General features: G+C 33.0%; 1 protein-coding gene and 1 pseudogene across 1 annotated transcript; one reads left to right on the forward strand and one right to left on the reverse strand.

The window, feature by feature from the left end:
* Window positions 1-599: 599 nt before the first annotated feature.
* Window positions 600-3,008, forward strand: LOC129303909 (3-ketoacyl-CoA synthase 11-like; annotated as a pseudogene).
* A 2,237-nt stretch (window positions 3,009-5,245) lies between these two features.
* LOC129298815 (EG45-like domain containing protein) lies at window positions 5,246-6,143 on the reverse strand. The gene is made up of 3 exons (XM_054937265.1): window positions 5,889-6,143; window positions 5,503-5,803; window positions 5,246-5,397 (listed from the first exon to the last, which is right to left on the reverse strand). Exons 1-3 carry the CDS (start codon window positions 6,001-6,003, stop codon window positions 5,391-5,393), a joined length of 423 nt encoding a protein of 140 aa, XP_054793240.1. The 5' UTR covers window positions 6,004-6,143; the 3' UTR covers window positions 5,246-5,390.
* Between the last annotated feature and the right edge of the window lie 8,225 nt (window positions 6,144-14,368).

Here is a 14,368-nt window from a genome sequence, read left to right on the forward strand (position 1 = left end):
CGCTTTCATTCAAATTGTAAGATATTTTAAAAAAAAATTTAATATTTCTATTGTTGCATAAAATATGTTTATTTTAATATTATTTTTTTATTTAATTTTCATTCCCTCACTTTTCAGCATATGAAAAAAATAATATTTTTATTTACAAATAAAATTTTTTAATATATTTAATGGGATTCATTAATATATAAAATTTTATTTAAAAATAATTTATAATTTAACATGAGAGAGTATTTTCTAATTATATTATTATTTTATTTATTATTGTAAAAATATAATTTTAAATTTCTACACTTTATTTAATTTTTATTATAATTTTTTTATATTTTAAAGTATTTTAAGTTTTTATAAACTGTTCATGAAGAAATTTAAAATACTTAAAAATAAAAATTTAAGATTTAAAATATTAAAAATATTAAAAATCTATAATAAAATTTAAATAAAATGTAAAGATTGGAGTTATAATTTTTTATTATTTTTTTTAAATGATCTATTAAAACGGAGCTGCATAAAAAAAATATTTTCAATATTCAATCGTTATTCAGTTTCCTCAAATCCTGTGCCGTCTTTATCAGTCGCACTTTCCCTCCGTGCACAGTGGTCAGTGGGTGCCTCGGGTCTCGCTCTTAAATCTGTTCTCTCCGTTGTTTTCTCAAGCCAAGAGAGCCCGGAGCCGGCCAGCCAGGTGACCCCCCTGGGATTCTCCATCTTAAGGTCAGCTTTTACTTTCTCCTCTGTTTCAAACCTGATCTTCCCTCGTAGATACTTGAGTGTGGTATTTCTCATTGATTCGTTACCGTCTTTGATTTGCTTACATTATTACCTCGGTCATTGTTTAAAGAACTCTAAAGTCGGATTCCTTTTTTCGGGTGATGAAAGAGAGTCACGATGCTTTCTATTTTTGAGCTGAAGTCGGCCCCATTTCTCTACTTTGATATTTTTCATTCATGTTCGCAGGGTTGCTCTGATTCCTCGGGCATCTCTTTACTTGCTTTCTTCCGAGTGGTTATCCTGATTTCTCATCGCGATTTCTTCAACCATTTCGTTTGTGACGCCCTAAAAGTCCCAAGCAACCAGAGTTTTTCTCGGGAAATAGTTTCTTAACCTGGCTCATCAAGTCTCCATTTGACAGAAACCCATTCAGACTTGTTTCTCTCCATTGTATAACCCCTGTCACACTTGATTCGTTCCATTCCGACCTATTTCTTGGAAACCCTCTATCTCTCAAAATGTCAGAATCCAACCCAAAACCTCCCCTGGTGAAATCTTCTTCACGAGAGCTCCCCGATTTCAAACGATCTGTGAAGCTTAAATACGTTAAGTTGGGATACCATTACCTTATAACCCATGGAATGTTGCTCGTTTCTTTGCCTTTAATGTTTCTAATAGCAGCGCAAGCCTCTACATTTTCACTCCAGGATCTCCTCGACCTTTGGAATCATCTCCGGTACAGTTTCATCTCTGTTATCACCTGCTCGGCTCTGCTCGTCTTCTTGTTCAGCCTTTACTTCCTAACCCGTCCACGTTCTATTACCTCGTTGATTTTGCGTGTTACAAACCTGAGGATGAGCGCAAATGCACGAGGCAAATTTTCATGGATCGGTCAGGTTTGACAGGGACTTTCACTGAGGAAAACCTCCAGTTTCAGAGGAAAATAGTGGAAAGATCTGGACTTGGTGAGTCTACTTACCTCCCTGAAGCTGTTTTGAGGATTCCTCCAAATCCCAACATGGCAGAAGCCAGAAAGGAGGCTCGCATGGTCATGTTTGGTGCCATTGACGAGCTCTTCGAAAAAACGCGTGTGAAACCCAAAGACATTGGAATTCTGATTGTGAATTGTAGTTTATTCAATCCCACGCCTTCTCTCTCTGCTAAGATTATTAATCATTACAAGCTTCGTGGTAACATTCTGAGTTACAATCTAGGTGGCATGGGTTGTAGTGCTGGTTTGATTTCCATCGATCTTGCTAAAGATCTTCTTCAGGCCCATCCTGGTTCATATGCTCTGGTCGTCAGCATGGAAAACATCACCTTGAATTGGTATTTTGGAAACGATAGATCCATGCTCGTTTCAAATTGCTTGTTCAGAATGGGGGGAGCCGCGATCTTGCTTTCCAACAGGTGGATTGACAGGCATCGATCAAAGTACCAGTTGGTGCATACAGTTCGAACCCACAAAGGTGCCGATGACAAGTGCTTTACTTGTGTTACCCAGAGAGAGGATTCCACAGGGAGGATCGGTGTTTCTCTGTCAAAGGATCTAATGGCGGTTGCAGGGGATGCTTTGAAGACCAACATCACCACTTTGGGTCCTCTTGTGTTGCCAATGTCTGAGCAATTGCTCTTCTTCGCCTCTCTGGTGGCCAAGAAAGTTCTCAAGATGAAGGTGAAGCCATATATCCCAGATTTCAAGCTGGCTTTCGACCATTTCTGCATTCACGCAGGAGGAAGAGCGGTGCTGGATGAGTTAGAGAAGAACCTGCAACTAACGGACTGGCACATGGAGCCTTCAAGGATGACCCTTTACAGGTTTGGCAACACTTCGAGCAGCTCACTCTGGTACGAATTGGCTTATACTGAAGCTACGGGAAGGATGAAGAGAGGGCATAGAATATGGCAAATTGCATTTGGATCTGGATTCAAGTGCAATAGTGCAGTTTGGAAGGCTCTAAGGAAAGTGAAACCAGCGAAGGAGAAGAACCCTTGGATGGACGAGATTCATCAATTCCCAGTTGAGGTTCCTAAGTTCGCAGCCATCTAGACTTGTGAAGCCACGTCTTTAGCCATTGCCGCGTTAGGGGTGAGCCAGCTTTGGGATGGAAGAAGATTTGTGATTCTTCAATAAGTGGTGTGCTGTTTTAGTTGTCGGAGTTGTTTTGACTGACTTGATCTTGTGTTCTCTATAGGCTCCTCGCTTCTGGATCTTTGACTTGTAGTTACGTTGCTGAATTTCTTTTTTCTTCAGTCGAAAAGTACAGCTCGAGGAAAGCCCTTTGCGAGTTGTTAAACGTTGGTAAGGAGATTCTGAATTATAATCCAAAATGCGACTCCGGCAAATAATTTCAGCACCGTGATGCGGAATCAAAACAAGTTGTTAACAAGGCTTTATTACTGATTTAAATATAAAATGAGGATAAAATTTGCTAGTCCCTGTCTATCATTGAAAAGGCAATGATACTTCATTTAACTTTTAACATCAAGTAGGTTTCCGCCAACCTTTTTTCCCTTTTCCACTTGCATATATTGACAAAAAAAACGTTGGTTGCGTGCATTATAAAAATTTAATAAATAACGTGAATTCTTAGGAATTAGATATTTTACAGTACTAAATTGATTATTTAAAATATAAATGTAATCGAGAAGTATATGTGTTTTTCCTTCCATATATAAAAAAGATTAGTTTTCACGGTTAGCGAAAATATTTGAGATACATATAAATAGAATTATATTTTTTGGTACAGTAAATACCAAAAACTCAATTACTTGGATATAGTGAGAAGAATCCAAAAGCCTTGGATCATTGGATTCAAACATCAATTAAGTCTAAATTTAGTTTAGTTTATATCTAGCAAAAAATTCATTTCAAAAGTCCAACTGTTTATTGAATTTAATAAAAGTATACTCTCTTTATTAAAAATTGTAAGACATATATAATTTTTTAGGATATAATATTTATTTTTTTTAAAAGTACTCCTATTAAGTAAATTACTTTATATTTATTATATGATAAAACACCATGTTAGATAAAGATAAATGTAAAAAATAAAGTTAATTTAAAGATATGTAATTGTTTTTATTGAAGGTGGAATTTGGTCAAGAATGTATTGTATTTTTGAAGGGTGGGAGTATTTCAGAATTCAGATATAATTTAAATGTATTTTTACAATTATAAGTCCAATCCCGTTTTCTTGAATGTGATGTGATTGGATGAAAGTCAAAGTTTGACCCGCTGTAATTTAGGACCAGAGAGACAATAAGGTATCGGATGGTACTGTTTGACTTTGCCACATAGATCCCTTTGGTGGTAACGATACTCTAAGTCTAAAGCCCAAGGAGTAGAAGAATTGGGTTAATGATTAGTTCTTTTTTTTAAGATACAACGAAAATTATTGAGTGTTATTTTTGTTCTTAAAATTTTAGTCAAGACAATAGTTTAAGTTAAAGAGAAATTAAAGGCAATAAATTTGGATATGTGAATGGAGTAATGATGAGACATAAATGATTTCGATTCGGTAAATATATTTAATACATATATTGAATACTTATACCATTAAAATCAAATGTAAATTAATGACTCAAATAATATAAACATTCAAACACCTAAATTAAATATAGTTAATAAATCAAAATCCTGTTACTTATTGATAGTGAAGTTATGCTTGAAATAATGTCTATCAAAGTAAAATAACTATTCAATTAAAAAGCCATAACCTTATCTCATGAACAGTATAGTTTTAACAACCAATTTTGATTATTAAGACGAACTAGCACCTTTTTAATATATAGAATTTTCCTGAACTAACATTTTTTTTAATCAAGCGTTGGTAAACATGCCGTCAGATTTTTTTAACCTTCTAAATTGGACGTGGACCTCCATTTTTTTTCCTTATTATTATTTTCTCCTCAAAGTTTCCAATTAGAATCATTGATATCATTAAATTAAAAAAAATGCGTTTTAGTCATAAGGGGACGATAAAAAAAAAAATAGCGAGGTTCTCCATCCCTTTCAATGTTATAAATTCACAAGATCTTGATTATTTTCAGCGTTATAACTCTTCATAAAAATATTTTAATATGAAAACATGACTTTTTAAAAGACATTTTTATTTTTGAAAATATCCTGACACATGGTTAATCCTATAACAATATGATTTTTTTTTGAAGTCATTCATTAATCATTATACTTATTTTCAACGCCTTCATTTTTCAATTGCCTTCCGTCCATCACTCTCATTTCATTTACATTTTGCCTTCCTATATCCCTAATTGTCTACCATCTTCCTCATTAATTATTTCCTGTATTTTTATTTTTGAAACGTTCGACCTTTTTCATTCCATGTCAGCCCATAGACATAGAGTCATATGTCGTAGTTGACATTAGCTGCAAATACCTTGGAATGAAATATTACAGTAATATTATTGCGATATATTCTCAACGAGAGAAGGGATGACAAGTTGACGCAGCCATTATTTTTTCTTTTTTTGGGTCTGAAAGGCCTCAATATATTGCAAGGGGAAAAGCCACTATCAATCAATAATATATTATATATAAATTATGGCCAGCACGATGACATAAAAATATAATAAAATGGGTTTACCAAGCGCGGTTGCGATGGAAAGCCAAGAATGATTGGAGAGAGACTAGGGCAAAATACTTGCGATCAAAGAATTCAAACCCTGCAAATGGCAGAAAAGGGTAATAACATTAGATCCATGATTAGTTCTGATCAGGACAAACACAACAAAACGCAGCAATCGAGGAGGAAAAGATGGATATGATACTGTTGGAATTCGATGTTGATGAGGGAAGCGGAGGAGTTGGCGATGGCGCGGAAGGCGGTGGTGGAGAGGACCATGGAAGTGGCGTCGGAGGAGGGACGAGAACGAGACGAAACGGCTCTGTCGACGATCTTAATTTGAATGGTCTGACCCGCAATGCAAGTCCTCGGCGCCGCCGCGCTTATGCACCTCACCTCGTACAGCCTGCCGCACGCCGCCCCATTGTCCCATATTCCCTCCCCCGCCGCCCCGAACATGTTGCTCGACGGGAACTCCGACGCGTCTCCTCCGAAACACGCCGTCGCTGTTCATAACCAATCAAATAAAAAATCACACTTGACTTGCGATAAACAACCAATTAATCAGGAGACGTATGATGGTGGACTTACGTAGAAATGGAGGGCCGTACTGGGCGGCGGTGCCCACGTCGGCATAAGAGGAGTGGATAAAGAGTGCTGAGAGAAGGAGACAGCGAGAGATGAAGGAAAGAGAGGGGGTCGGCATTATTGTGGTTTGGATATACTGTGGCTGAACTGGGGAATCGGAGGGATCGATATATGTGAGAGGCTTCGCAAAGTCAATGATAGGCAACCTGAACTAACCTAATAACTCAAAGAACGTCGGCCATAATTGGTTGAAGAACTTTGAATCTCTCCCTCCCCTGAAGCTGTCAATAATGAAGGACTCAGTTTCTCTCTATTTTTTTTTTTTTAACTTCCTCTTCATTTTCCATCTCAACCGATAAATTTATTTTTAAACAATTAAAATTTAATATTTTATAAAATTAATATTAAAATATAAAATGAATATAATAATAATTTTATAAAACATTAAATTTCAACTGTTCGAAAATGAATTTGACGGTTGAGATGAGAAGTAGATAGAAAGTGAAGAGAAAAAAAATAGAAAAAAGCTAAGTCCATCAATTATGGTCAATTTTGAAGAGTCAAGATATAAATAAATTGGCCCTATTAAGTTTAATTACATTTCACAATTTTATTTTGATCATTTAATCCTAACTCTTAGGGTCTCAGCCCTACATATTTTTTAATTTAAAATTTTAAAAAACATATTTAAAATTTTAAAAAAATTATTACATATAATATTAAATTTTAAAAAATAAATTTAAATCTAATAGAAAACAATAACATTACAAAACTAACACCAATAACAATTAAATTTTGCTAGTATTATCAGTTAAATTTTGATAATTTTTATTATTATTAACATTAATATAATTTCATCATTCCTCTTCTTATAAAGCTTTGTTTATGGTAAAGATATTAAACTTTTCATATATCTCTTTTTTATCCTGGTGAAATGAGGTTGGTGTTTTAAAATTAGTATAATATTCATTTTTTTATAGTAAAATTTAAAAAAATTATAAAAAGACTTAAAGGGCTGGTTTTTTTTATTTTAGGACTTAAAAGAACTAACTTTTTTAAATTTTAATTATTATTTTATATTTTAAAATAGAAGTTTGATTTTAATTTTTTTTTAAATTTAAATGAATTAATTTGATAGACTCAGCTTTAATTGACAACTTTATCTTCCTCCCTCGCATGCTTTCTCTTTTAATTCATTTCGCTTTCCCCTAGGTTCTACGTGTATTATTTTAATAGTCAGCGCCTCCTCTCATAAATCCTCACATTCACATATCTCCCCACGTGATATCCTCCTAATTCTTAATTCGTAACTGGATGATGTTCAATCGTTGGTGAATTTAGACGTGGAAAGTCGCATACAGGTCCCATATCTTTTTTTATTTTTCTTGCCATCAAATCTCATATCAAATAAAGTTAAATTTATTAATTAATTTATAATAAAAAAATAACTCATAAATTTAAGTATGGTATTTTTCTGGCAAATATTCTGCTCTCACCTCATATACTAATTAAATTACATCTTTTTCAAGTAAAAAATTCACCCCTGTATTAATTAACATGGACATGAGAAATACAATTCTCATCTCTCACTATTCATAATAAAAGGTTCAAGGATAAGAAGAAAAAGTGCACCTCAGTTTTTCAAGGAGGTAAGGAAATAACTGCTTTTATTGATATGTGAAATATGATTGTAATTATCCTATAATTTATAACAGAGGGAGCACAACTTTTATATTTTTTTCTATTACTGGATAAAGTGATGATAAGAAAATACATTATTGGAGTGAAAGGGGAATATTATCATCCCAGCCAATGTGTAAAACAATTACGAAAATACATTATTGATATTTGATATGAATGAGTGATATGCATGTACCTTGGCAATGTTTCAAATCTTCGATGCTTAGTTATATACATGGATTCAATATATAGTAGGTCCTATACCAATGTTATTGTATTGATACCATTGATACCTGTATTGGAAGCAAGCATTAATTATGAACTTATCTTTTGATTGACTTTGAATATTCTATATTCAATAAAAGCCGGGTGATTCTTCTGATATCCTAGCCATCAATTGGTCGATTTTTTCTTTGCTGGGGCTGGAGCAAATTATGTCCATCCTTCTTTTTTAACAAAAGATACAAGGTTACAAAAAACCATACAAGAAAATATTCAGTTCATGTTAGAGCAAATAATACTTTTGCACCTTAAAGATGGGTCTACAAAAATTATGGTACCTTAATTGTCGGTATATATGTGATGAGCAAGTCAATCAACATATTTATTCACTCCTCTAAAAACACATTCAAAAGTTATAGTCTAGTCTCTCATAACTAAATTTATGAATTATGATCTTGTTTAATTATAGCACTAGAGAGATGATGGTTCTAGATCATATTGAATGAATATGAGAGTTTTAATTAAGTGAGAGTAGATATGAACTTGATTGAAATTTTTGTTTTAACAAAGGTTAAGTCCTTTCAAGATATCTATAAGTTTTAATAAAATATTAGGATAGTAATCAAGGTATTTAAAAAAATTCCTGATTTAATTTTTCTGATAATCACAAATGAGCCCTTAATAGGTGGCTAAGCCATCATTGTCTACTGAGTCATCGATATCTAGTCCAATTCATCTAGAATAAGGTGGCCATGCCATTTTACTTGAGCTCTATTATGATTCAAAAACTGAATTTTCGATTGAAGAATGATTCAAAAACTGAATTTTCGATTGAAGAATAAGGTCATCGATAACATCTTGTGTGCAGGAAAAGGTAATGCCTTTGGTAAGAAGATCTTCCTTCAAATTAAAGTAGATGAATTTATATCCTTTCTTCTATATATTTCTGCATACATGAACAAAAAATCTTTACCATATGATTCTTCTATTCCCCAATCATCTCACATTATTTTTGCATTTCAAACAATCCATCTCTACAAGAAAAGAGAAAAATATGTCCATTCCATATGAACCGTATTCCTTTGAACTCCACTTTATACAAAAGGAATATTATGCTTAAAACATTCAAAGACGTAAATACTACGAGCACGAAATTTTGATCGTTATACTAAAAGCACGACCTTAATTGGAATATATTTTAAGCATGTTAAACAAAATGAATAATGATTTAATTATTAATTAGGTAGTTAATGGCCTGATTTCAGGGGGGATTTTTGTAGCTTCTAGTAGGGGTGTTCAATCTGAACCCGTCCCGATTGGCCCGGTATCGTCCCAATCATATCGGGACGGGTCTTGTCCCGGCCCGAAAATAATCGGGACGGGACTTTACGGGACGGGACACGGGATTACCATCGGGACGTCCCGTCCCGTCCCGAATATTATATATATTATTTTTTATTTTAAATATATTAATTATATTAATATAATTTATACTTATATTAATTATATCAATTATAATTTTAATACTTACAATTCTTATTTAAAACTAAAGTATTTTTATATTGATAATTTTAATGGTATGGAGTAAACATGACGATATCTTTTTTATAATATATTAATTATATTAATATAATTTATTCTTATATCTATCTATTTAATAACTTTTATTTATAACATACTTCTTGCTTATTTTAGAAAAGTAATTAGCTTAGTATATCTTCACTAAAGTAGGAGAACAATTATTTAATGTTGTATTTGACTTGCCTATTGTTGCTAATTTTATAACATAAAGATCACTTGTATTTTTTATTATAATATGTAGTTGTGATTAAAATAATTCAATAATTGATTTTAAATTATTGTTATTTATGTACTTGTGTTATTTTGATTTTAAACTTAATAAATTATATAATTTAAAATTTTAATGAAAATTATTATCCAGATTTTTTTTCGATATTATTTCATTTATCGGGACGGCGGGACGTCCCGATCTTGTCCCGATCCCGTCCCGACTCTTAACGGGACGGGATGACTTTCGGGACGGGACGGGACATGGGACCAAAATTCAGTCCCGATCTTTTTTTCGGGACGGGACACGGGACGGGGGTGTCCCGGTCCCGTCCCGTCCCGTGAACACCCCTAGCTTCTAGCATCTCTAGGCCCTACCTACAGGGAGCAAGAGTCTCTCCACTTTTTCCCCTACTTTTCTCTCCACTCCCTCAATCCTCCATTTTCATTAATTTTATAATTTAAAAAATTATTTAATAAAATAGTATGAATGGTGAGAATTGAGAAAGTAGGAGGCAAAAAAAGGTGAAGACGCCCGTGGCCCTACCAACAGGGAGAGCCTTAATTACTCACTCTATCTTTATATATGAGATATTTTTAATCGAATTATGCAAATCAATAAATGTTGGTTATTTAATTAAAAGTACAACAATATTTTAATTTTGTCTCTAATTGTTGTAAACAAAAAATGATTCTCTTTTTTTTAAAATAAATTAATAAAAATACTTATCTTTTTCTCTTTCCAATTTGGTAAGGGTGTAATGGTCTATTTATTAAAAAAATACTAACAACCCCTTATATTTAGGAATAAAAAAAGGTTTTAGAAGACTTCTTATATATGGGGATGAAGGGAGTACTTTCATGCATGCAATTCTGTTTATATATATGATTTTATAATTTATCTATCTTAAATTATAAAATACTCTAAGAGAAAATTTCATATATCAATAAATTTTATTTAAATATATTTAATAACTTTATTTTTTAAAATAAAAATATAATTTTGTAAAATACCCTTCATTAATATAGAAAGAGAGAGATTGATGGAATTTAAATAGAAAAAAAGGATAATATTAGAATAAGCTTATATAATAAAATCTTAATTTTTTTTAAATATCACATGAGTATATTTTGGGACATAAAATCTCCTATAAAAATGTCTTATAATAAGAAATGTATTATATATAATAAAAACGACATTCTATTTAAACTTCCTTGGAAGAAAAGGCAATATTGACATGGATAAAGTGAAAATCTCTAGCTGAAAATTTGATTTTTGTAGGGATTTGTATAATTAAACAGAACGCGACTGGTTAAAAGGTGAAGGGCCCAATGTTAAACTAAGAGGAAATTAGGCACCGCATCCCATATGGCTTTGAAGACATTTTCTTTGACCAAAAAAAGTATCAAATATTAAATGCACAATAAATTGGGACCAATTTTGGGACAAAAAAGAGATTTTATTTTATTTTTTGCGGGGTCCTTTTTTAAGGCGGCTTGGTTAGGTTTTAGATCTTAGTCAGTGTTTAATACGTGTGCTAAATTTTGGATTGCTTTCTGTGGCCAGCAGAATTGCGTGCAATTTACTTAGAAATAAATCCAACGGAACAATTGGGCCATCTCTTTTTGTTGTTGTTTTGTTGGTTTTAGTATCAAGGCCTTCTCTTCAGGTTGATGACAAAGAAATCACAATGTTTAAAACCCAGGCTGCTGTGGCCCACCGTCTTCCTGCCGCTCAGAAATTTGTAATGCTATAAAACAAAAAATGAAAGGGAATAGTTAGTCTGGGTGTGTGTGTGTGTTAATATTTTCATATTCAAATACCGTTTCAAATTAGAAAAATTGGTGAAAAGGATATAATTAGAAATAAAATTAATCCTAAGGACTAAATGTATTTAAAAGATCAAAGCTAATATTTTATTTATTAAAAAATTTGAACAAATGACTGAAATGTCTTTTGTGTTAATTATTTTTTTCAAAAAGGCACAAAATTCAATCGTCAAAGCTCCGGCCTACAAGTGAAGAATCACCAAAAAAAATTAACACCCCTTGACCATATGTAACCATCGAGGATTAGTTGTAAACTCAACAAGTAGATGGTGTAAAGATTTTGATTTAGAGTGCAAGAGTTCTATCTTGAGTGCAAACTTTCTGACTTGCTTATGTTTTTGGATTTAAATGAATGCAATGAACAGTAAGAAACCAATTTCCTGGTCATTTTATCTATACTTATAACAAATGAATGAAGTCCGATTAGTTCTGCACATATTTTCACCTAGTTGCCTATCTTAACCGGCCCCGTCCCAAGTTCTAGTAATTAACTCTGGTTTACTTCAGTGTTCAACTTTGGAAAATGAACTCATTGCCTCGTAGAGGCTTTGGTTGGAGGCTGAGGGAAAATATAGTGCTGTAGTTCATGCAGGAAGATATGTGATGGAACTATCACGTACTCTAAAACAGAGATTAAGGAAGAGAAGGAAGGTGGTAATTGAATTATGTAACTTCAGAAATTTTAGGAAAAGTGATACCTTATATATGTAATTTATGTCTAAATAGTAAAATATTAAAAATTAAATCAATCATTAAACCAATTAAAATAAAAAGTTAAAGGTTCAACCAGTTTCAAATTGGAGTCAAACCAAATATAATAAAATAATGTAATTAAAATAAAAACTCATCAATAAGAAATAGTAATAAGATATAAATATAAAATTTAAAAAGAAATAAGAATAAAAAATTTACAAGTTAAAAAAATAATATAAATACATGTAAATATGAAACTTTAATTAATAAGAAATGGAAACGTGAATGAGTAGTGTCAAGCAAACAAAACGTGTATGGAGAAGTGGGATGAACTGATAAATGGAAACGTGAATGAGTAGTGTCAAGCAAACAAAACGTGTATGGGGAAGTGGGATGAACTGATAAACTGACACCTCATTTGAGTAAAAAATTCAATAATACTATTATGGCTCGTGGTTTGAAACTTTGAATAGCAGTAGTTAATCATTTTATTCCCCATCTTCACAACCTCACCTTTTATCCGGTTCATCCTCTCTTTCTCTAGCGACAACAACCCCACTAGCACGAGACAAAGGCTATGGCAAGTGATGGACAGCAACTGAGAGGAGGACTTCGATTTATCAAAGGCAGTGTAGAGCTGGTGGTGAAGCAGAATTGCAAACGAAACCCACAAAAAGCCAAGAAGGTTGAAGACAAGACCCCCAAACAACAAACACATGGAGTTTGCAAGCAAGAACGAACTACCGAGAACCTTGTCACATCAAGAAGGTTGAAAGTTTGTTCTTTTCTTTTTAAGTGGATCATGGACAAGAGATCATAATCGAGAGGCAAGAGGCTTCGGCATTTTTTTTTTCAAAAAAATTTTTTATGCAAGCCACCCAACCTGTGAGGTTGTGTGAGTTAACCCCAAGTCACCTGAGTTAACTTAAGTTAATTAGCATCCAAAGAAAACACAAAACCTGATTGAATGCACTGCTGATTCTCTGATTTACCGTTTTGGGCCTGTTTTACAACCCATACTAAATACAAGAGTGTAACTGCTTGAACTTAGAAGGTAGAATTAGCCAACAAACTTCAAAGAGGGCGAAAAGTATAAATGGTTGATAAAGTTGGTACCAATTGTACCACGTTGCATGCCAAACATTTAGGCAGTTCACAATGCTGTGCAACAGAAAATTCCCAGTGCATGTCATCATCACAGACGCAGGACTTGTAGGTTCTGATATGGTCCCTCCATTCCATTGTTCGGCTTTTGATGTGACATTCATCACGTCAAGCTTGCCGAACATGAGAATGATTATGGATGGTGCCGTCGGATATGATGAGGTTGAACTAATTAATGAATGAACACGAAGACTCTGCCACTCCATTTCCTTGATTCTTGTCATTTGGTTGCTGCATGCCAAAACACTAATCTGAACGGTACGTACGTAGGTTGTGGATACATCCTTTTTATATCAGGATATGAGAGCAGCTTACTGATGCTAAATCTTTAGCAATGCTTCACCTACTAGTACCACGTCAATTAATGAGCAGCAGTTTTCAACCGCGTTTGATTTATTATACTGCTGACCATATTTATTATTATTATTTTTAGTAAATCATCCATCATGAGGGCTTTGCTTTGTAATGAGAATAAAATAGAGGGAAGAGAAAAGGTCATGAGAAAAAAAAAAATTAAAAGGAAACACATTTTCAACTATTTTTGCCCCTAATTTTTCTCTCAGGGTGGAGAAAACTAGAGGAAGAATGTGTATTTTCCCCCTACCTTTCTCCTATAGTTTTGTTCCTCCGGAGTATTTTCCTTCTGTTCCAGATGAAGGACAAATGTAAATCCATGCCATGACCATGAGGGACAGATCGTGCCAAGCGATTTCGTTTGACCACATTAATGAGGTGATGCATGCTCATGGTTAGGTATATATAATGCAAGACTCCCATGCCACTCACAAATGGGGGAACGAAAATTCCAGAGGAAATTGAACTGTGTGCTGGAGTAGTGACCCTTTCCACTACATTAATGAACATTATTCCCTCCAAACTAAAGTATAGACATTGATAACTAATTGATTATTCTGAAAAAATGTTAGTTGAAATTTTATTTAAAAAAAATTACACATTTTCAATTATACTTTCATTAAATATCCTATATAAGTACCTTGATAATTACAATTAAAATTTCAAAACATCATTTTTTAACAAGAATAATAAATGAAGCAGAAGTATAGTTAAAAAATAATTATAAAAGTTATCTAATACTTAATATTTTG

Source organism: Prosopis cineraria, unplaced genomic scaffold (assembly GCF_029017545.1).
Source record: "Prosopis cineraria cultivar Desert tree isolate PC_DT_omini unplaced genomic scaffold, ASM2901754v1 PC2, whole genome shotgun sequence".
NCBI lineage: Eukaryota > Viridiplantae > Streptophyta > Magnoliopsida > Fabales > Fabaceae > Prosopis > Prosopis cineraria.